The sequence below is a fragment of the Chaetura pelagica genome, unplaced genomic scaffold (genome assembly GCF_000747805.2).
Source record: "Chaetura pelagica isolate M959 unplaced genomic scaffold, ChaPel_1.0 scaffold69, whole genome shotgun sequence".
Lineage (NCBI taxonomy): Eukaryota > Metazoa > Chordata > Aves > Apodiformes > Apodidae > Chaetura > Chaetura pelagica.
Window position 1 is genome coordinate 5,939,420 of NW_009970724.1, and position 24,420 is coordinate 5,963,839.

The 24,420-nt window shown below is 38.4% G+C and overlaps 2 protein-coding genes across 2 annotated transcripts in view; one reads left to right on the plus strand and one right to left on the minus strand.

Annotated features, from left to right (window-relative positions):
• Positions 1–1,227: 1,227 nt before the first annotated feature.
• SPATA1 (spermatogenesis associated 1) lies at positions 1,228–16,939 on the plus strand. Its single transcript, XM_010006602.1, has 13 exons — positions 1,228–1,263; positions 2,169–2,275; positions 5,313–5,430; positions 7,487–7,540; positions 7,638–7,962; positions 8,072–8,279; positions 9,981–10,109; positions 10,264–10,324; positions 11,231–11,348; positions 12,111–12,236; positions 14,071–14,240; positions 15,939–16,037; positions 16,844–16,939. The coding sequence occupies exons 1-13, from the start codon at positions 1,228–1,230 to the stop codon at positions 16,937–16,939; spliced, it is 1,647 nt and encodes a 548-aa protein (XP_010004904.1).
• Positions 16,940–19,688: 2,749 nt separating this feature from the next.
• Positions 19,689–24,420, minus strand: part of CTBS (chitobiase, di-N-acetyl-) — a 29,084-nt gene continuing 24,352 nt past the window's right edge. Inside the window, exons 37-42 of the mRNA XM_010006733.1 lie at positions 24,205–24,363; positions 23,042–23,250; positions 22,246–22,417; positions 21,637–21,734; positions 20,855–21,016; positions 19,689–19,874 (exon numbers count right to left, since the gene is read on the minus strand). Of these exons, the coding sequence (XP_010005035.1) occupies positions 19,689–19,874; positions 20,855–21,016; positions 21,637–21,734; positions 22,246–22,417; positions 23,042–23,250; positions 24,205–24,363 (986 nt within the window). The remainder of the gene's footprint in view (positions 19,875–20,854; positions 21,017–21,636; positions 21,735–22,245; positions 22,418–23,041; positions 23,251–24,204; positions 24,364–24,420) is intronic.

The window sequence follows — 24,420 nt, forward strand, 5'->3', positions numbered from 1 at the left end:
CGCCCGCCCAACTTCCTCCCCAGCGCTCCCGCCGCGCCTGCGCAGCCGCGCCCGGGGCCGGGGGGCTCCGCTGGTACCGGCACTGGGGGTTGTTATTTAGTATTGTGATTTTGAGATGTCATGAGCCACGTTCCTAATTCTGCGCTGGCCAGCATGTTTGGGTCTTGACTCCAGTCTGGGGGACATGGGTGTTTCCTGCGGAAAGTGTCCGGGAATGGCCACGAAGCGGGGAATAATGGCACGGGGTGACATGTAACGCAAAGTGCAACATCCTACGTGTCTGCAGGGACGGGCGGGAACAGCATGTGCTGTGAGCTGCTGTGTCTTTAGTTGGGAGTCACTGGAGAGGTGAGGGGATGTTGGGTCGTTCCTGAGCGCTTGTGGTGTAGTCGTGAGAGGATGTGAGGACCTTGGGGCCTTTCAAGTAGCTGCTTCCCACTGGCACGAGGAAGTCTTAATTCCACCACACAGAACCAGGGTGAGACATGGAAGGTGATCTGGAGGGTCTGGTCACTCGCACTGGAGAAGGTGAACGTGCAGCACCAGGGGTACGAGGTGGAGCTGCCGAGATGATCAGAACAGCAGGGGCAGGCCCAGGAGGTGTGTGGCCCTGGGGGTGCTGGGGGGGCCTTCGGTGGCAGCACTGAAGGAAATTACAAGGTTAGCAGAACCATGGTTTACAGTTTATGAAAAGATGTTTCTGACGTGGTGACCTGGCACAGTCAGGTTTCCTTGGATGCTGCGCTGGGCGCTGCGCGTGCCTGTGGCTGGTCCCTGCAGCACCGAGACCCGGCTGCTGCCAGGCCCCGTTTGGTGGGGATTTAGGTCTGTGCCTTTAGGAGGACATTCCAATGTTGTAGAAAATTCTATACAATCCAAATATTTTTAGAAAAGGGGAGAAAACATGAAGAGGAAGTACTCCAGGGCAGATCCCTCAGAGCTGCAGGGCTATGATTGAGCAATGCCCCCAGTTACTTAGGTGATGTATGTGTTGAAGGTGTGGTTGAGTCTGTCTGAAGTTAGCTCCAAGCTTTCTGCCTCAGCACAGAAATTATTTTTATATTTTCAGAAATTGAAAGAAGAACAATAAATGAAAATGAAGGATTTTAATGGAGTAACTTGTCTTGTAACAGATTGTCAAGAAACTCGCTCTTAAAGAATGATCCGACCAAAAAGAAAATTAGAAAGCCCACCTGGCCTTTACTGTGATCAGCTGCAGGGACCAACATGTCATTAAGTCAAATGAGACCTCGAACATCGCAGGTGAGAGTTTTTGTACTTTTCCATTGAGGTTTTTTAGATCTCACAAATAAAAGTAAAAAATAGTAAGTGACACTGCACTGTTTCTAGGAGACCTGAGAGGCAAAAAAACATGTTCTTTTAACATAGTATATATACAGTAAGCATTATTTTCTAGTTTTTATTTAGTAACTCAACAACTACAGAGCTATTTAATATAGCTTATTTGAATGACTTGTAGTTACAGAGCAGTGTATTGTCCTTGTCAATGCCATCTGATTTGCACTAAAAATAATAGAAGCTAACAGTCCCACAGCTACCACAGGTTTGAACACAATCTGAATGAACCTTGCTCAGGGCAAGCTTAGTTATTCTTTTCACAGACATTGCCAGGGACATTTCTGTAGCTAGTATTATTAACAACTGTCAGAAACATTGAATTTTTTCTCTTGCTAGCAAGGTCAAGTTGTGGTGCTGTTTGGATCAAGCTTTCAGGGCTTTGCATTTTTTATGAGATTAACAAAGGTAGGATTTCAGCCAAAGTATTCTTGTGACCGTGACACACTCCAGAGTATGAATTGTTTTTGGTAAGCTCTGTCAATTGCAGTCACAGTGGCAAAGAGCAGTAGAACAGGCTCTCTTTTCTCTCATTTCCATTGTTGAGCTTGTCTGTTGTGACCTATTTTGATGCTGCCAGCTGGCATTTGATCACAAATTGCTCTGCTTATTGCTGATCTCACTATCTAGTCATCATTGTTAGATAGAGCCTCACTCTTACAGTCCATGTGCTTACATCAAAGAAAGCATTCCTTCCTCTAGAAACTGAAAGGCTGAAAGGCCACCAAAGCAAAACAAAGCCTATGGGAAGAGGGTTATAATATGGCTACATATAATATAGCTACCATAGTGATAATCTGTTCTTTATTTAGTTGGTGGAGCTCCATGTTTTTTATGTCCCAGAAGAATTGTGGAACTTCAAGCTGAATACAGTTCCTGTAGCTCTTAGTAGCAAATTCATCTCAGCTGGATTTATAAGGTGAGTATAGTCTTACGTACACAATAGGTCCTTTGCATTGTCGTTCCGTCGATTAGTTCAGCTGTTGCTTTACAGAGCACAGTTATGTCTGTCAGAAGAGATTTATTCTCTAATTTCTGGAGGGCAGGTGGTGCCCTTGCCTACTGTTCATGTTTATTTGGACTGTGTCATGTTTAGCTCTATTGAAGCCCTTCATGTAGACGGTTGAAGTGCACTTCTGGAGCACTGCTAGTATTTCTGCAGAATAATATATGCTGTAAAATCACAGTATTTTTGTCTCCTTGAGTCTGATTATAAAAATTTTGCATACTTTTCAGCAAGAGGCCAGCTTCAAGACAGAGTGGCTTGATGCAGATGGGGTAGCCTGTCCATTCCCAGGAACAGGGATGTAGTGATCTGAGCTCTTTCACAGGCCAACGTGTGAGCTTAAACCATATTTCTCAAGGGGAAGCATTACAGCCCATGCAGCCACCACTTGTAGGACAGAATGTATTTATTCTCACAGCTTCCTTTGTTGAAAGGCTGCTAAAAAACAGAGGAAATAAGTGCAGGCATTCATTGTGTTTGTTGTTCTAGTCTCCAGCAGAGGTGCAAAATACATGGCTTCAGTGGTTACTTCAAACCATGCCGTGTTTGGTTGTCTGTCACTGCCCTCTGTTCTCTAGTGTAAATTAATTTCACCGAGGCTCAATTCTGAGGCATCAATTTAAATTATGATTCCCACTTACTTCACTGGATTTATATCTGTCTGGGTATTTGTTGCTTGCTAATGAGTCTTAATTGCTGATTAGTTATTCTGTGGGTACTATGCAGTGCTGCAGTACATTCACATTGGCAATAACTAGCACCCAGCTAGTGTATCACTGTCTTCAAAAACAAAAAAATATCTTACAAAACTTATAATCCAGGGGAGGGCAAAGCAGCCTTGCTGGTACTGATGCTGCTTGGCCATCGTTGGTAGCACTGTCCAGTCAGTGTGACAATCCTGGTACTGTCAGAGTGAGCTTAACCAAGGATCCCTGGGTCTAAGGACAGGCTGCTTCCATTAATCATGGAGTTAAGTGCATAATTGTCTGTGGCCCTGAGTTCTTGTTCCCACGAACATGATTTCTCAGCCCCTGGGATCTTTTATTTCTTCCTCATTCCTCACCACAGAAGCCATACTTTTGTTCCAGATGGGACAGTTCTAGTGAACTCTAGTTTGCATTACTTTTAAAGGAACACCCTGGAGCAAATGACTCAGATGTGACTAGTCTTCTGCTGGCCAGTGCCAGCAAGTAAAAATCTATTATATGTTCCAAGCAGCTGCACTGGCAAATAATTTACAGAAAAAAAATCTGCCCTATATATCAGGCTCAGCATACTTATATCATTTTCTCCCAGGATGAATTGTAGTTACGTACATGTATTCCTTGCTGGCCATAAATGCCTTAGGTTTAGATTTTCTTGCTGCTTTGGACAGGCATTATCAGATGTGCCGTGTCAGAATTGCCTCTGAAAGAGCTTGCATTTATTTGGTTTCTGAAGACCATTCAAGGGATATGTTTTCTCTGAGACATCAGCTTGAAGAAATTACAGTGAAGGCAAGATATTTGAATTATAGATCACATCTGTTCTCGTATAAGACCTTGGAAGGACATGTACTGAATTATCTATGCATCCTTTGCATACTTCTTTATACATTTGAAATAAGTAACTTTAGGGCTAGTATCTGTAGTGAGTGTGGGCAAAAAATGGCTGGAGAAGAAATAAGCAGGAGCTAAAGGTACAGGAACCAAGCAGTGTGGCCTAGATGTGTCCCCTCTGCAGACTTTGGTTTGCTGCATGCCTGTGCTCTTAAGGCAGATTGATGATCTTGAGGGGGGTCCTCCAAGTCCAGGGTGTTTGAAGTAATGCAAGGGAGCAATGTAGCCCCACTGAAGTACTGTGTTTAGGAGATGAAGCTGAGGGTGTTTTTACATACCTAGAATGTGAAATGAAGGCATATTGGGCTGCTGGAAAGTACAAACAAACCCTGACAGGTTAATGTTGAGGACCTGTCCAAGGTGTAGGGATGGCATGTTCTTGTCTGTATTGTTTACTGAGAATGGCATGTGCTATCCTCCAGGCTGTGCATTGCTTGAACAGTGATAGCTGCTTGGGCCAAAATCTTGCTAGGTGCTATACTAAAACTTAATCAGCATGGGTGATTAACAGTCTCAGGCCTGAATTTGTTCCCAGGTTTATTTTATGGGATAGCACAGGAGCAATTAAAATTGCTTATGTTGTCCTGCAGAGCTTTTGTATGCCTCCTGCGCATTTGCTTTTTTTCTGCAGAGATGCTTTTTATTCTGTAGTGATTTTTATAACTGAGTTTATTACTTCAACATTTGCATATTTTGCATCAGTACATTAAATGATGCAATTCCTGTTTGCATCAGCTTTCTCATACTCAAACTATGGTGGAAATGTTTACACTGCAGTGTTTGGTTTTGATTTAAAATACATTTGCATGTATGCATGCACACACCCAATTGTGACTGTGTGGGAGAAGACCAAATGAAAGGAATGTGCCTGCTACTTCAAGAGGACAGTGATGAATCCTCTCTAGCCCTTAGTGCTTGAAGGGGTATGTCCCACAGTGCTGGACTGGCCTCCTGGAACTTTGTCACCTATATCGAAATGCACAACTGTAGTTTCCGATGGTTTTGTAATTCATCTACAGATAAGCAACAGCATTCTAAAGGAGTTGTTTTCAAATTTCAGCTGCTTCTATATTCTCCCTTTGTATGGAGTTCCTAAAATATAAATATTGCTAGTTAATGTTATGATGGCTCATGTAGTGCAGTCTAGTGTAACGTTATAGCAAAGTTCTGACTCTGCCACACCAAGACTCTTTGGCCAGTATGTAATTAGGTTCAGTTCTAGGACAGAGATCCCATTTTTGGTCATCCTGTCCATGCAAGCCAGCATGTATATAGCATTATCTTCCCTCTCTTACTAACTAGCTATCATTATTTGATCTTACAGATGTATTAATGAATAACAACATTCTTAGGGTATCTCCTCACATCACATTAAGAGTGCTACGGGAGAAGCTTGGAGAGTACCTGGGTGGAGTTGCAGTTGCAGATAAATTCAAGTTTTTAAAATGCATTGGGAAAAAACTAGCAGTGGTAAGTTAATATTTTTTTTCTTTGGTGCTCTTCTGCTTTATAATGTAAATAACAGATCTCATTCCTACAGATTAGATAACATCACAGGAAAAACAGAGATAACTTCTGGGGCATTGTTAGCATTTGTTTTAAACACGCTGGAGCATAAGTTCTTGTCAGAACACAACTGCTTTCCTAAATACAAAGGCACAAAAGCTAGACTGCCATCCAATGAAAAGATGCTAGTTTTGATAAATCAATGGATTAAATATGACAGATCTGGTTGTCTTAAAAAAAGTAAAAATCCCCCTAAGATCGTGATTACCAGCATGTGGTTGGGAATCTGGCAGTTGAAGAATTTGCAATGGAAACTCACTTAGTCAGAGTTCCTCTTATGGTTGCTGCTGTGACCTGCCCAAAAGTCTTTGGAAGATCAGTTTCTGAATGAAAACTTCTCTGGATGTACATTTGTGTTCCACTAATTAGTCCAGTAATACAGCCTGAAATGTATGTAATAAAACATACTTCTCTGAATCATAAGTGTTCCTCATATTGTTTCTCTGTATAGTTGTATCTTACAAACTATAGCTAAATAAACTTGAAAATCTGTCCAACAAGTTTGTTTTTGTAACACATGAAGATGTAAGTCGTGTATGTAAGTATAGGATACTTTTCACCTCTCATTTCACCTGTTTCTCATGGATTTGGAAATTAATTACAAGCTGGAAATTTGGTGCCATTCTTTATTTCATTTGTAGTTGAGTTATCACTAAAATTACTCTCACAGAAGATACTAAGCAATATGCAAAAGCTAGGTGGAAAAACATTAAGAGAAACTTAAAAGACTGTGACACAACCTAAATCTGAAAGTGTGCATATGTCTTCAAAGAACTCAGGTCTTTTTAACTGGATAACAGGTAAGATGGTGTATTTTCTTCCCCAATGCTACTTCTGAGATAAATGGATAAATTTTTCAGCTTCCTCTAGAATGTCATAAACTTAATAAAATATTTTGCATTAACAGAGAATTCAAGATCTTGGTAGACACAAGTAAAGATTTTTAGTGACAAATTAAAGATGTCATTTTAATTTAGGTTATCGATTGTTGCTTATTGTTTAACTTTATGACAAAGTGTAAAGCAATAAACCAACTAACTGGTTTATTTGTTGTTTAGGGTCATGGTAACCTCATTGAATTACATCTCCATGATTAAATATTTGTTGAGCGGGTTTTTCCCCCCAGTCTTCTGTTTCACAACAGTAACAATGTCAGCAGTAATAAGAGCTGTACCTTACTGGCAAGTATGGGTAATTATATGAAAAATAAACATAACCCAAAATTTTGTTAAATTCCTGTTCCTTTTCTTGCATACAGCCTGTGTCTGTAGCAGTGAATCAGTGGCATTGCCTGGCTGTTACTGAGAATAGAATTTGGCTCCATGTTTGGTTCAATTTCATTATTTAAATGTAAGCTCAGATTTATGTTTTTTTCCCCTGCTGGAGCACATATTTCAAATATATATTGATTATCTTAGACTTTGTTTTTAAGTTGAGTGTTGAAATCTGAAAGTGCGTGCAACACAGAACAGCAAGAAAAACAAGAAATACAGGAAGACGTAGGGAAGTAATGTAGTTTTTTATGTATACATTAAACATTTTGCAGTATTGTATTAGTGATGAGAGAAAATTATGTGAGACTCAGTATTTGCATTTAGTTCAGCTTGAAGCAACTTTTGGTAAAGAAAGTTGAAGACTTTCTTCTGCTGTGACTGTTAGATCAGGTCCTTTGAACCGTAAGAGAAAGTGCAAAGGATAAAAAAAAAAAATTCAGTGCATCCGTGTACTCTTGTGGGTCTGGTGGAGATACAGAAAAATAGATAAAGTTTCAGTGCCATGTCAGAAACCAGAATAATAGTCTATGATCCTTCTACCCATGAAGCCATTACAGAAGATAGTGCTAGTTACGAAAAAATGTAGTATGTAAAGATGATGATAGAATACAGGAATTAAGTGATATGCAGCATTGTTGATAAAAGAAGTTTTTTATTGGTTACGCTTCCATTCCTTATCTTCCAAGGTGAAAGCAAAGCAAGAAACAGAACTGGAACTGAAGTCATTTGCTCCTCCTTATGTATGTATTGAATGGCTTTTAAGGTATCATTTTCGGAAGCTTTTTGCATTGTACATTTCCTCTTTTGTCCTTCTGATGAATGTACTGCATATTTTAGGCACTTTATCCTGAATTATATTTATTACTTGGAGTGGAATACTTTGAAGATGTTTATCCATTATCATCATCAACTCAACAAAGACATTACTTAAATGCAGAAGCTAATAAATTGGGTCATGGATCAAGATTATCCAGTCTTCCCCAGCACAAACCTGAAAAAAGCAAATATTTTGTAGAAAGCATACAAAGCAATCATCAGCTAGAAAATCAGGAAGTGCACAGTCTTGGGGAATGGGATGAGAAAGAACCTGTTCCAATTTTGCACACAAAGCAACACCGTAACAACAGGATTCAAGAAAAACAGATACAATTTGGAGAAAAGGGTAAGTTTAAAGCAACGTAGTGAAGGAGGATGATGCAGAAGTATAAATATTATGGTTAACATTTACAATATAATAATATTTCTGTTTTCTAATGTTAATTATTATGCAGATCAAAATGGATCCAGTGGATCTCTTTCCAAACCAAGTCATTCAAATCCTGCAGACTGGGAGTCTGGAAAGAGGGATGTGGTATTACCGACCTCTCAGCAAAATCATCTCAGCCAAGATCAAAAAGAGCAGAACACTCCTAAGTGGAATGACAAAGCCAAAGGAACTGCTCTTACTCTTCATGTAAACTGCAGTGATGAACAAGGTCAGAATAACCAGACACCCCCAAATCACATTACGTATCAAAAGGATACAACTGTTCATTGTAATCTTTTTGCCACAGTATGGATTTTAGAGAGGTGGCAGAGTAAAGCTAAGTTTTAAGAGATCTATAGTTAAAGATTGAGTGGGAATACTGATATCAGAGAAGTATTCTATTTTTTTCAATAATACCTTTCAAAGACCTTTATCACTGTGTACTGATACAGGGAAAAACTTTACTATAGTTGATGCATTTGCCTGATCTTGTTTATATGAAATACATTACTAAGTAGCTGCTGTAAAGATAAGATAATGATCCCATAATTTAAAAAACATTTTAAATGAAAAAAAAAATCTAGCTATCAGTATATCAGGGAAAGCATTTAGTCACTTCAACTTTCATTGTCATCTTATCCATGGCTACATTACTACTGAAGTGTTTCCTCCCCTCCCTCCTGTATCATGTTTGTTTATATGCTATTGAACAGTGGCCTCCCTAAAGCTGAGAGGTGAGAGAATGGTTTGAGCAGACTATGGTCAAAATAGTACAAAAGTGTGGAAGGGTTTAAAGTACACATTAACTAGTTAACAGTTCTGTGCTGAATTAGAAAATGTTGTTTGGAAGAGATCTGTTAACTACTACTTCCTTTAAAATGGAATATCTTCTTGATCTTGAGGACCACTAAGTTCCTGAATGTTCTTAATATTCCTAAGTTTGTAGTGACTACCAAGGAAGAAATGACTGACACATTTAAATTGGATTTCAATGACTATTGCTATGTTAGCATCAAAATGATACCATACGTTGTTATTGAGCAAATACTTTTGAATGACAAGTTTTAATATTTGAGTAGAACTTTACAGTTAATACAAAAAGGTGACCTTTATTCTACTGGAAATTTTAAATGAGTAATTACTAAATGAGGCAACATTAAAACTTTCATAGGTATGGGCACCTCACAGATTTCAGTTAGAATTATTTTCTGGATATCTAGCACTTTCAGGAAGGAAACAAAGAACTGGATCTTGTATTCCTTGAGACGTGTCTGGAGAGTGTATTAGAAAAGGTATTCATGGATGACTTTTCAGTAATTTTATTTTCCAATCATAATATGTCAAAAATAGCTTTGGGCCTCCATCATCAAGTTAACTGATATTAAGTATGAGACTGCTTCATTTCCAAATATTTATATGTAAAAATATAACTGAAAAGTTTTCCATAACTTTATGTTGAAGGATAAAGGATGTAGGATTTTATAATAGTAAAGGGTAGTCTGTCATCAATTTTGTTTGAAATATTTATTATTTATATTTTATTTATTCATTAACATTTAAACACAAAACATTTTGCTCTCTCTTTGCTGGGTCCAGTTTGTAGGGGATCTTCAGTCTCTGAAAAGCAGAAAGTGTTAGATATAGATTTAGTTTAGGGAAGGTGAAGTAATTGAGTGGTTTCCTTATATGTGGTAATGTTGCCTGTAGTAGTTACCAGAACTAGTTAGATACAAGTCCTCAAGGCAAAATACCTTTTTTTCTTTATTCTTTCTTCTGTTTTTTTCACACATTTCCAAACCCAAGAGGTAATGTTATTTATTGGATTGATTCAATGAATTTCTAATGCAGGTTGGAAAGTCCAGGCATTAACAGTCAAAACAGCTTGAAATTTTGAGAGTGTAATCTATATATTTTCATCATTACTATCCTGTCATAGAACTAACAAACATGGAAAATAATGACCACCAGAATGATACCAAACTACGAAGAGATAGAACAGAGAATGCTGGAGTTCTTAAAATAATAGAAGACCAAACCACAGAAGATGTACACCAAAACCAAAGGTTAGTAAATAATGATTCAGCTAAAATAATGGATAATATTAATTCATAGCTGGAAACTTATTTTACAGACTTCAAATAAATGAAAAAAAATAGAGGGAAAACACCCCCATTTCATTCCATGAATTTTCACTTGCTTCTTTGATTTTATCTTCAGCTTGCAGCAATACAGAATGAGCAAGTCTATAGCTGATCCTGGTGAAAAACTGGATAATCAGGTGTGTTTTTTAAAGTAACATATTCTTGAGCAATAAATATAGTCCTTAGAAATACGAAATATTCAAATGTGAATTTGAGAGTAATTGAGCACTGCTACTTAGCAGAATTGCTAATGAAAAATCAACTAAATTTCTAAACAATGAAATAATCTGAAATTATAGCTCTGGTTAAAATTTAACAGGAACTACAAATACAATACCTATCTCAGTCTTATTAATATTAGCTGAATTGTTTTACGGTTTCTTGACAGTAACATTTTATTGGGCTTTTTGGTGACTTTTTTGTAATTTCATATTTCCTATGGAATTAATTTGTCTTCTCCCAAGCTAAGCAAAGCTTCTGATGGAAGCGATAAAACCTTTTAAAACATACATATGATACAGTCATAGTATCAAAATAAGAACATATTTAGGAAGACTCAGCACTCACATGTTGTCACACAGCACAACAGCTCTTACTGTTGCTTGTGAGCTCTTGAGCAGACGTGATTGCAGTGGAGTCTTGTGAAAGTAATAACAAAATTGAAAATCTGCTATTACAAAGTTTAGTTTAGAAGTTGACAGTCCAGACTTTGTAAGCAATTAACCAGGTGGCAGTTTTAAAGCCCTTTATTCCTGCTCTTGCACAGGAGGGCCAGTAACAAAGTGGGATTATAGACATGGACAAGAACAATTAGCAATAGTCTGCATTTTTGTCTGTGTGTTGTCTGCCATGGAAGTGTTCAGATTTTACTTGCAGAGGCCCAGCTGTTTGTGATTTATTGATAATTCGTACTGCCAACAGAATGAAGAAAGTTTTTATGCAGAATTCAAATTCAGCCCTCCTGAAGGCTGTTTTCAGGGCACATGTCTAATGTAACTGTTCAAGATTATAAGTTATGTACTTATAGCTGTGTCTTTTCTCAGGCAGATGAAAAGAAGCAAAATCATCCTGCTTGTTCAAAAGAATATATTTTGCCTCCTAGTCCACCTTTTCTGGCACTTTCTGTAAATCCAGCTCAAGTTCCTGTAATTCAGGCAGCAAGTGAGTATATGCAGGGCAGTGAACATTTAGTCAAGAATGAATAGTTAATGAAGACAAAAATACCTACTTTATGAAGTAATTTGTACATACATTCATTCTTAGTATTGTTACAAATTCTCATTTGTGGTTGGAAAATTCTAGGCAATTGTAATTGTATGGGCTGTTCACAGTGTGGCAGATTCCCACTGCTAGAAAACCCAGCTTGTGGACTGGGGGATGGAAGGATAAAAAGAGGGAAACTGAATGAAATACTGTTGGCTCAAGTGAGTAGTTTGTTGTTGCAGACTAGTGAAAGTCAGAGATCTCCTGCCATTGACTAGCTGGAGTTTAAGGCAAGATTTTGCTACAGTTTATATTGCAAAGTATTTCAAGCACGAAATAGTCTTTTGGAGGCTTTTTGGGCTTACGTGGCAAGAGTTTTCAGTGTATGCAGTGTATATATATCTTAAGTATGTAGTTGTAGTGATACATTGCCTGGGCATATAAAAGGATTTTTACTTGGGGGGGGGGGGTGTGGGGGGGTGATTGCCTGGACGGTGTGTGTGTGTGAGTGCCTGGATGCATGCTGGATTTCTCCCTTTAGGCTAATACACCAGCCATTTTGAAAAGTTATACATACTTTATTAAAATAAGGGAATTTCTACTGTCTCTTTTAACAGTGGTTTTGGCATGTTTTATCATGGGTTCATTACAGATATCTTGATTGAGCATTCCTCCTTATGGTATCCAGATGCTTGCTAAGTATAATTTTAATTTCTTTAGAAAACAAGATGGTAGAACAACTGCAACACATGAAGAAAGACAGAAGGCACATGGAAAAAACTAGGGAAGAACTAATCAAAAAAGCTAAAGGGCTACTGGAACAAAATAAACTGTCAAGATACCACGGTACACAATTAATTTATTCTGGAATTTGGAATGATTGAGAAATGACACTGAAACCAATGTGAAAATGCTTGTCTTCTTTTCATTGATCATAATTACAGAGAGAGCAGTTTGCTAACCAGCAGCTCCAAGAGGGCTGATTTGTGTAACAGCATGCTGGAACAATTCAAGGTTGCAATGTTTCCTTCCGGTTTGTGTGGCATTCTTATAGATCTCTAACTATTCTGGCTTTTATAAACTAGTCAGGTTGTGTCCCGTGTATGTACAGTGCCCCCAGTAGTTGCTGCAGGTCTCTTTGCTTGTTGAGGCCCAGGGCAGCTGACATCATGTAAACCTGCCTTAGCTGGTGCTTACAGAGGCTTTTATTGGGTTGACCTGGCTTCTACTTAAATTGCCAGAGTAATGCATTTTGCTCCTCCTATCTAATGGTGTTCAGCTGGTAGCATGGAAGTTACAAGCCTCTTGTGACAAGCTTGACAAACGGTGGTTTTTAGCAAGGTAAAAATCTGATTGAAATCCCACCCAAATTCGCTTTGTAAAATTATTTTCAAGTTTATACATAAACTATCCTACCTAAATCACATTTCGGTTACACAGAAATGAGGCTTAATCACTTTCATGTTTTGAGAGTATTGGCTTTGTACTTAAATACAGATAAATCAATAGGAGTCTCAACTACTCAACTACTATTTGTGGTTTTGTTCAAAGAGGACAAGCCAGTTCTTCCAGTTAATCTCTAAGGACTGGCTACACTGTGCTCTGCAGAATGGTGAAGTTGTATTCAAAAAAACCAAACAAACTTGGGTACTTGAAGCAGTGAACCTGTAGTAGCATGGAGATGCAAAGTAAGCTAATTTACTACACTGAGATAAGCACTAAATGGCTCCTGCATTGTCGTAAATTATGTTGTCCAGCTAGGTAAAATAAAGATTATTTTACAAGGATTCAAACAACGTCTCTAGCATTTCTGCCTCTGAATGATTTTTATCAGACCTGTAGACTTGTGTAAGTAAATGCATTTGCAGATATGTCTCTCAAGGTGTGAAGGGAAGAGTGTATTCTGTAGGAGCAGCAATCCAGTCTGTAACACCCTCCTGAGATTGCCATGCTGACAGGCACTCTCAGTTACATACCATACAGTTCTCCAGCTGCTGGGTTTTTTTTTATAAGTTTTTGAGAAGCAGTTGTCCTCGTTTCCTAAAATAGCCCTTGAAAGAAGGAATCGCTTAAGACAATTTGCAGACTAGTGGACAAATGTGGCCATACGACTGCCACACCAGATGTGGGGGGCTTGTGCCAGCTGTGCATGGCACATTAACAACAGAGGAGGAATCATAGTTAAGGTAAGTAACTGTTTCCTTGGGACTTCGGTATAAAACTAAGCTGTTTGAGAACCTCTGGCCCTGCAGAGCTCAAATTTTGTATGATTCTACAGTGCTACATATTCTGCCACAGTACAGCTGTGGCCCTCAGGCTCTGGTGTGCTTACCAGTCTGCAGAGAGTCTGCAGAAGGTCTGCAGCACCTACCATGCAGCTGAAACCTGCAGAAGAGCTAGGCTGAAGAAGCTCTAGGTTTTGGACCTTGTGTTGTGTCTTGGTGAACAGATAAAAAGCTTTTGTTGCAGGTGATTGTGTGAAAATGCAGTTGCAGTTACAATGAACGTAATTTTAATGAAGATTTTTCACTAATTGCTTAAAAAAATCCCCAAACCTACTGCCAGGTTTTCATGTGTGTATTAACCAACTGAATTTTGTGAGATCAGCTGGTCATTACTGGTCAACAGACCTTATGATAAGGTGAACAAGACCAAACAGTTTAACTGTTTTCCTGTGTAGTTCGTGAGGAATGGAAAAAGAAGTACTTTGAAACTAAGAAAGCTACAGCTTCACTGGAGGACACTTTAAACAAACTGCTACAAGATCTAGAGCATTACTACCAGAAATTACTCTTGCAATTGGAAGCCAGAGATGGCCAGAAACGACCAAACAACAAGACAGACTCCAAGGTACTTGCTTGTATTATTTAATCTCTTTTTAATCTCTTTTTACATAGCTTGTTGGTTTTGGTGTTTGGTTTTTTTTTAATATATATAAAATATAAATTAAAGTAACAAATTCATCACCAACCAATGACTTGTAAACTAGTTTTAATAGCCAAATATCCCTCAACAATCTGAGGTATAGAATTCCTTTAGCCCATTCTTCTCAAAAAGACTAAAGTGCTTCAGTCTGAGCATTGATTCTTTGTACAGTACCTTCTCATAACAAAATCCTCTTTTGTTCAGTATGATTAATGAATTGTTCAGTTCTATATTGGTTTTATCATCCCAAATTTAATGTACAGAGGTAATGAATTCTAGTTTGGAGGACAAGAAATGTGTCTTAGTCTTTGGAGTGGTTGCACCTGTACTATTGTGCAACTGAGTGTCTCATGTTGTCGAATTATGGGATGTTCAGAGATTACTTTAAAAAAAGATAAAAAGGAAAATATCTTTCACAATAGTTGCATCTGCTGTCTTTCTAAATGCATTAATTGAAGTGAGTCTGGCAAATCTGAAGCTAGACTGAAAAAAAAATGTCCCTTTTCATCTGAAAAGTGGGAGAGTGTATGTACACTGAGAGTGTATGTTATAGACAAATGTGTATAATTTGAGCTATCTTAATATAAAGAACTACAATTTAAAAATATTAACAGTGTTGATATTACATTTTGTTACTAGCTATGTTCAGACATGTTATTGCTCCTTTTGGGGGGGGATATCTGTTTGGGTTGTGGGTTTCTCTGGCTAGGCACAACTTACAATGCAGCAGTTATTATTGGCTATCACACAGAGAAGATAACTAGGATTTAATGAGTTGTTAGGCTAACACAAGGATGGCCTCCACCCCTTGTAAGCTACGTGCTGGCCTGGCAGGCATCAGGTGGGAAGAGTTGGGCCCTGGGGAACAGATCCTGATGATGCTGGTTTCCCTTCTCCCACCAGCTTTGTCCTCGCTGGTTACTCAACCCAGTGACATGGTGGTTTCTCAGTAGTCCCCACCTAGTCGGAGGGCCCTGCCTGTTTTTTCCTGCATGACTGTGTACCTTCCATGCTTTCTCAGTGGTCTGAGGCAAGGTTACACATCTGTATGGTGTCAGAGCTGAGACTTGGACCCTTGTATGCAGGCAGCTACACCCCTGGGTGGGGAGCGCCTCTTACAGCAGGAGCTCAGAGATGAGAGGCTGTAGATACTACTTAACGACTCCTGTATGGGCAACTTTATTGCATCGTTTGCTTCAGCTGGCTCTTGAATAGCACTTTTTTAAGGCTTGGTACAGCAAGAGCTTACCACAAACACACCCACCCCTCTGCTTTACTAACTTCAAGGGACCATGGCCAACTTACACTAGGTGAGTACCATCAGAACCTACATTTTTGAAAACATGAATTTCAGTTTTACCAGTTAATTCAAAGATTGGCCCCACCTACAGCTACTGCTGTGCCCAGCTGAAAGGCTGGCAGAAGAAGGCAGCTGCCCTCTCTTGGAGAGCAGGCTGCTTACAGACCAGAGACAGCCCAGCACATATTAAGGTCTGGAAGAAAGTAGGGGAGTTAGCTGGAAAGAGTTAGGAGGATTGCTTCTTTCTGAGTGGTGAAGCAACATCCAGTGAAAGAAGAGACGCGTTAATGCTGCTCTTAAAGTTTTGTTGTTGTTTCATATAGAATTACACAATTATCCGGATTACTGCACTGCAGCATGAACTGGATCAACTGAGGAGGAAGCTGGATGATACAAAAATGAAACTCATAATAGAAATTAAGGTACTCTGCCTTTTAATTAGAAGAGTAAAATGTTACTATGTATAAAAAACTTGGTTTATGCTGTTGCTTTTATGGTGTTAGTTGTCACTGTAACTTTATCACTTCAGACATACTACTCCAGGACAACCAGGTTATTAGATGATTTTTGAAAGTATGACATTCAAGCAACTTCGATTTTTCAAGGTACTATGTTAGCTAAGCTTTGCAATCTCTTTCATAATATTCCCATTTCACTCCGAGGGTGATGGAAGGAATGCATTTGGTGAGACACTGATCAGCAGGAGACCATGGCTAAGAAAAAAAATAAAAGCAATTGGTATAAAGGAAAAAAAGAAAAAGAGAATGGCTTTCCAAGCAGATGGCAGTCCTCTCAATCTGCTTTATTCCATACCAGTGCTGCCTGTGGCTCCCTTTGGAAGGAAGATGATGGTATAAGCCTTCACATTGGACAGCTTTTCAGCTCTGAATGCTTGAAACAGGAGCCTTCCACATCCCAGAGATCGCCCCTGTGTACTGGGGTGATGTACTCAATCTCGGGTGGATGTGCTCATTATGCCTCTGCCACTGTATAGCAAGGAGTGGAAAGGACAATTAATTTCACAGCTGTGTTTTAAAATACCAAGGCAAAATACAGAAGAACGTGGTGCTAGAACTAGGCTATCTAATTATACAGTTAAAATTGTGAAGATGGAAGATGTATCCTGTATTCAGCCATCCTATATAAAATTCAGTCTGATGAATATAAACCCTCATGCATGTTAATTCCAAAAACTTCCTTAAATTGCAATTCCTTAAATTTTCTGCAGATGAGAAAGCAAGCAGCATCTGATTCACGAGCACTGAGAGCAGAACTGGCACAGAAGAAGATTCATTCAGCTTTTGTTCTCCACTCCAGAAAATAATTTAAGAGGATGATGTGACTTTTAACATCCGTAAAGTCTACAGGAGCTCTGCAATGTATATAGAAGCTCAGAATTTCAGAGCATTTGTTAGTACGTTCCTGAAGTTATCTTGTAAAAAGGTATCAACTATATAAATGTGGAATTTGCACACTAGGCTACTCAGGTACTGATGCTCACTTTTTAAATCTCACTATGAGATTAGTCGGCTACTTAAACACACAGCTTAACCTAGTAACACATCTAAAACAAAGCTAAATTATTTTAAAAATGCAAATTAGGGGATTTTGTAAAATCACATTGGTATGCTGATGTTCTTTTATTAACAAAATACCTGCTAAGCAAATAAACATATAACCTGTTCTGATTATCAGGCAAACAAATTAATTTTTTGGAAAATTATTAAAACCTATCTTCTGTAGAACTACAGCAACACTAATCCTTTAGTTAGCTATTCAATGAAGCATATTTTTGTAATTATGAGTATGCATATCTATAAATTACCAACATACAACCATATTATTATGAAGTATGAACAAACTCTCAGATAATCTTACTTTTTCTCTAGCCATTTTTGTTCCCTCTCTTAATTAGGAAAACCACATGGACATTAACCTTCTTCTGTAGCTGGTGGAAGAGGCAAGCTTGGTTTTGGGACAAGGTGTAATGATGATCCTGGATTTCATCCAGTATTTCATAGTCTGTTTTTCTTTAGGTTCAAGCTCATGCACATGCCTAGATAACAACTCTCTGAAAGACTCAACAGAAACCTCTTGACAGTTATTTTTTCTGGCTTTCCTGTTTGCCTCTTTTTGGTACCAGATGTTATTACATTAAGCAGAACAATAACATGCTACAAATTAATGTCAGCTTAAAAGCTGACAAGGCTGTATTTATTACTGGAAGCAAAACACTCATGGGAAATCAGTAATACATTAAGAAAATTATGCAACTCTCAAAAGCACTAACTTCCAAATCTCTTAAAGATAGGATTTTAGTGCTGAAGTATTAAATTAATAATTAAACTATGCCCACTCATGCTCAATTCATTATTTAATCCTAGATCCTGTATTTCAGTGTTATGTTTTATTTAAGATACAAGAGCAGGCAGCTAGCTACTGGGAAAATCTCAACTAAAATAAACTAAACTAAAATACTATTGATTCTTGACAGTTTCAGGAAAGAGAGTTTTATTATCAAGTCGTCCAGCCTTTGGTTAGGCTTTTTGGGTCAGATCATCTGCTCCAGAAGACCTCTCAAGTTCACATATATCTGTCTCACAGTATTTTAGCATATGAATATAAATAGTAATAAAAAAAAAAATCTGTATGTGAAATAAATATATCAGTTTCTCCTAAAACCTACAGACCAGAGTTCCAGTGAAGAGCCCCCTGATTTTCCAAGGAATTTTTTATTTATGTGAAAACATTAGGTTTCACCTTCTGCTTTCCATCACCCATAGTATCACACGATCAGAAACTTTCAGGAAGTCTAGTCTCCTCCTCACTAGCCATGATGGTGCTGCTATTCTAAGGTATTTCCTTTATTTAGCAAGGGAAAAAAACAAACCAACCAGCCAAACTGTTCAAACAAAAACCCAGACCCACAACTGACTACATATATCTAATTAAATAAATTGTTTAATTAATGAAGTCACTTAAGCAGGGCACAGCTGCACTTTAATCTGGTTGTGAAACAGTTCTGAGAAGAAGAGAAGCAGTCTCGGCTGTTAAGTTGTGGAACAAGTAAAGCATAAACAGACAACACTGTTTACCAACATCAGTGAAGACAGCATTTTATTTAACAAAAAAATCCTGTAAATGCCTGTCTGTCTTTGCATCACTACAGGTACTTTTAAAGTTCTATAATTTCTCTAAGCAAATTATTTTATTAAAAATATGAACTAGAAAGAAAATATAACTTTGTATTATCTCAGAGGCAACACCACATAAAACCAAACAACAGGCTACTGAATGAATCTTAAAAGTTCTTAGAAGCTTCTGAGTTCTCGTTTTAAGGAAGTAAACAAGTTTGAAATTGAAGAAAACATCATCCAAGTCATCTCCATATTAATAGTCCCTCTTCAAGATAAATTCCAAGATTTTTGGCTTTTGAAACTAAGGAATTTTTTATTTAACACATAAACAAAGTGAATATTCGTTTCTAACAACAAATCTGATAAAAATTTTAATGGGAACTACTTCATGTTATTTAACATCTTAAAGTCTATAAAATATTTTAATCTCTAGAAGTACAACCAAGAACAAGCACAAGCTGCATGTATACAACATGTAAGCAGCACTCTGTCTCTCCACTATTCTGTGTTTAATCTGATGCAAGAGTGACTTAGCTAACATATAGGTTGGGCTGGAAGTCAGAAAGCTGAGCCTGCACCATGCAACCCCAGACTGAACACCTGCCACACCAGGCAGCCTCAGCAAATCATCCTCAGGAGATTGTCCCTGTGTCCAGGTGGTCTTACGTGTTACCAGCCACAGACTGGGTTCAAGCTTTAACCAAATTAAGGTAGTTTTGAGAAATGGAAAAGATGAGCAGTCTTTTAAAACAAACACTGATAAAGCAACACTGCAATTGCTGAAGAATGAATATATGGCTTTGCATACAAATAACAAGATGAATTTGGCTAGTTCTCAAAGTTTTTATAATCATGCTAGATCTACATAAAATCTATGATAGTAGAATAAAAAAATTACCAGTTACCATCATTTTACATCAAGAGTTCACATAGTTCTTACGGTGTCAGGGCTTGCCACATTTCTGCAGTTTGTTGTTCTGCTGCAGCCTCCTTGGAATAGTCAAGAGAATTTCCATTCCACATGCCAATGCCCCTTAAACCTCGATTCTTCACATACGCTGCTTTGAGAGAGATGCTGCGAGGGTCATCGTACCATACTTGGTGGAAGTGACCAAGAGAATCCTACAAAAACATTTAAACACTGCTGTCAGTATCCACCTATCTATATAAACACGGTATGTTACAGTTCATTGATTACTGATTACATTTTTCTGTTGAATGCAGTGAAAAGTAAAACTAAAGACTGAGATATACAAGCTACGTAGATCTACATAATTATACTTTCCTGATTTACAAATTATTTTTCACACAGGACAATTAAAAATTCCAAGTCAAATACTTGGCTATTTTTTTACTTGCAGAATCTAAGTTACAAGACAGGAACTCCCCCTAGATGACTTAGCTGATTTGTATTTTAATAATTTTTAAAAATATGACTAAAATCTCAGGTACACCGTGTATCCTAACAAGTTAATTTAGTTAGAGGTTAAGTGTTTTTTTCAGCAATAAAGAGTTTTAGAGGATGCCATAAAATTTTGTTCAAAATTATGATGCTTTGACCTGGTCATTGCTTACACCAAGCCTTTTAATCATCTACATGTGGAATTTATAATTATGTCTAAAGAAACATGACAAAATGCAGACACTGTTGTTTGTGTAAGCACCAATGTTTGTGGGCTTCTCCACTATGTCTGTGTCAAAACCAAATGCAGAAGAGAACACACACAAGCCATTGAGTTACAAAAACTTAAGAGCATCTCAGAATTTGTTTCAATCAGTCATCGACTGATAGAAGTAACTGTAACACTGATGGCTGAAGCGGCAAGATTTCTTTGTGCTAAAATGTCCTTTTTAACATGATATAATCTCTCAAGAGAACTGCAAAGCAATAGAGATCTTTATTATTCATGTAGTCTTCAGTCACTGCATGCCTCTTGCAGAATAAAATTCAAGATGAGGAAATCCAGCCACCCTTTACTACACTCAAAAAGAGAAGTACAAAGCACAAATGGAAGAGTCTGACCCTGACAACTTTATAATCAAAGAAGTATGGTTCATGATTGCGGACTCCATGAGATGGTCTCTTATAAAGAGGCACTTACCTTGTATTCATAAAATGGAGACTTCTGTACTTCATCCCACAGCACCCCTGAAAGGGAATTGTTCACCTGCTTCATGATTGCTCTGTAGGGAACCTGATGCCCTGCAGCATCACTGCAAGGAGCCCCACGGAAAGGCACTTTGGAGAGGGAACAGACATGATCCTGGAAAAAAAAAGGAAAAGCCTTGAGTTTCACGTGACACAGATTTATTGAACTCCAAAATAGCAATACAGCTAAGAACAGAGCCACAAAAGGCACTGGGGTCTCAAAAATCAAGTATGTCTGCCAGACAGCCTGTGTGTAGACAGAAGTAAACTGAAAAAGTTACATTTTGTTTACTCTGTAGTAATACAGGATTGGATGGGTATCACTCAGCTTCTACAGCTGTCTTATATTTTCCACTTTTAATTCAGTCTTATATTTTTCGTAACTACAATGTTTGAGATTCCATGATTTATCCATAAACTGCTATAATTGCTTTAACAGTCACGGGTTTGTTGCACCTAGTCTTTCAGCAGTGAGCTTAGTGCCTGTGTAGATAAGTGTTGTAGTACCTTGGGTATCATGGGATTCAGGTTTCCTAGGGAGAGATGAAATCCCTTGTTTGGTAACACGCTGCTCATCAGTTATCAGCCAAGCAAAAGCCTTTCTTGAGTCCCAGCTTTATGCTCTTATCCATCAGATTATAGTGTTTCCTAACCCAAATTCAGGATCATCACAATCTAGTTGTCTCTTTCCAAGGAAGAAATTAACAGTATTGCAAATGAATAATCTTATCTTACCTTCGATAAGTTTTGGCAGACATAGTCATAGCCATACCAGGGGACACCCATCACAAGCTTCTTTGGATCAATGCCCATAGTAATGTACTCTTCATATCCTAGTTTTGAAAGAAATAAAAATTAAGATGCATTACTGCATTTCCCTATGCTTTTTATCCTTAGAACTAATCTAGAGCCAGAGCCAATATAGGACTTGCAGGCATGCTCTCCAGACAGAGCCTAAGGAGCAAGCTCTTCTTTACCTCCCCCCTGCATACTCCTAGACTTGCTCTACTCAGATCCTAGTAACTGCTCTAGTTGCTCACACCTAAAAACCAGCTGCCCATAGCAGCAGTTCACAAGGAGAACACCACTGCTTTTGGCTGCCATTTGTCATTGCAAAAGTGTTCTTTGCAATCATGAGGGCCAGACAAGTAGCAACACACAACTGCTAAAGGTCTATCATCTGTAGTGTCATAAGGATCTGAAATTGTATTTTTCACATTAGGACAACACATACTTAAGCACACTCAAAAGCATTAATACAACAAAAAAAACTTGTCTAAGAAAAGGCAATCTTTTATATCCCTGTGAAATGTTCTGACTCCTGGAGAGGCGTCTTGTCCTCACCAACTAAAGTTTGCAGGTAAGGAGCATTGGCTTTTGCAATACAGTCTGTCCAGATCTGGCTCTGCTCATCATATGACATCACAAATAAGAAGTCACAGGCATCTGCAATCCCAGTGTAGTTGTAGCACCTTTTATCTATGCACGCTGGAGACCAAGCCACATCAAATGTTACCTGAAGGAAAAGTGCACGAGTTAGTGTTGTGTATGGCACTTGGGAGCTCTTGTTTTCTCTTCAGAACAAAGCTGTAACTTTTAAAGACGGTATTTCTCAAATGTTGCACAGTGTGTAACACAGTGATACTAATGAACTACAGGAGAAAGTGCTCAGCTGATAAAACATTAGATAATAATCAGAGAATAGCCCTATTAGTGAATCAAAACACTGAAGAGATTGAAATAAAATATGAAAACCATCTGATCAAAAATATGAAGCATGATGCAAATCCTTGAAACTTCAGTGATGGATTTACCAAAACACTGTTAAGCTTTTGCACCAGAAGGCTGTGTTTGCCCTACTTCAAAGATTCATTTAGCCATACTAATAACTGCCAGCTCATACAAGGCAGGAACATTGTATTTACAAAGCCCAGTGAAACCTTTCTTCCATTTAAATTCATACAGGTCAAAAAGAGTGACTTGTATGATAGCATATCATAGCTAGTATTCCTAGTTAACTATTCATGAGAATATCATGCTTTAGATCTGCATAATTTTTTCATATTGATATGCTAAACAACATCCTCAAAACTCCTTGCATTTCATAAAGTCAAACGTAATGTTTGTATAAAGTTATTACCTGTGATCCTGGTATTTCTCGGTGAAAAGCTTCTGTAGTTTCCTTAACAAGCTCTGTTAATGCATAAAACTCAGGGGAGGTTTCATTAACTTCTTGCTCTATATCTAGGTTAATTCCATCCATGTACTGGTTTTTTGCAAGGTCCACCTGCTGGGATATCCACACTGCTCTTTTAGCGGGATCAACAATTTCCTTAAGAGGTACATCACCTAGACAAGAGGCCTTCGAGAGTTAAAATGCATTTGCACCACACGAATAGTAAGAAGCAAAGGATTGTCTTTACTACACCAACAAACATAAGTACAAAAATAAAAAAATCCCCATACTGGTAAAATACAAAGGAATTCACTTTTTTTCACAAGCATAATTTTGAGAACTTACCCCCACATAGATTACAAAGGTTCTTTGAGACACTGGTGTTTCAAATTTGGCTCCCTTTGGACTTTGTCTATAATTTTATTCTCCTTACTTCTGCTTAATATTCTTTGAGCCACTTCCTTTCTTGAAATCACTGTACTTTCATTAATTCCACAGAGCAAAGAGACTGTGTCTCACTGTCTAAATAATCATATTTCTATGTTTAACCTTTGTGGCTTTCCACATTGGGGTCCTGGATTTCATTTTAGCCCCAATAGAGCCAAAACTTGATTACATCATGTAAGCTGTAATGGACTTTGTCTTTCTAATCAGCATTTGTACCTGCACAAGAGTTCACAACTATTCATGTTTTAAAACTCAACCACCTTGTAATACAGAGAGATTGATTTAAGAGAAAAATACTAAAAATTACTTAAAATCCCTTCCCTTACCCTGTCTTTTGGGTACTGCAGGTAACAAGCAGAATAGACACCCAAATAAGTATCTTCTACAGGCTTTTCCTTTCCTCCCTTCCTCCCTATTCCCCCATAGATGTTCCCTGTCAAGAGAACTTTTATTTAGGTGCCACTGGAACGGTGTTATTAGTGTAGCAGAAGCCACCACTGGCTTTAATACCCTGCACACCAGCACGTGCAGAATGTCGAAGTATTATAGTCCTGTGTGCCTTATCCCCTCATTAACTAATCCTCTTACTGGTCTGTAATACTCCACACCCAAGTGAATGTGAAACGCCCAGGCACTCCAGCGCTGCCCACCCCCACCCGCACTGTGCCCACGTCACCGACCTTTCAGCACGACCCTGCAGCCCTGCGAGTGCGCGTGGCACAGCAGCTCCGGGTCGTACCGCCCGAAAGCCGCCACAGTTGTTATTTTTGACCAGTCATAGGATTTCCAGGTATCCTTTCCCACATCGAACACGAAGACCTGGAACAGGGTACAGCAGCCTCGTTAGCTGCGCACGCCGCTCGGCAGGTGCCCCGCGCCTCAGGATCCCGCCCCCC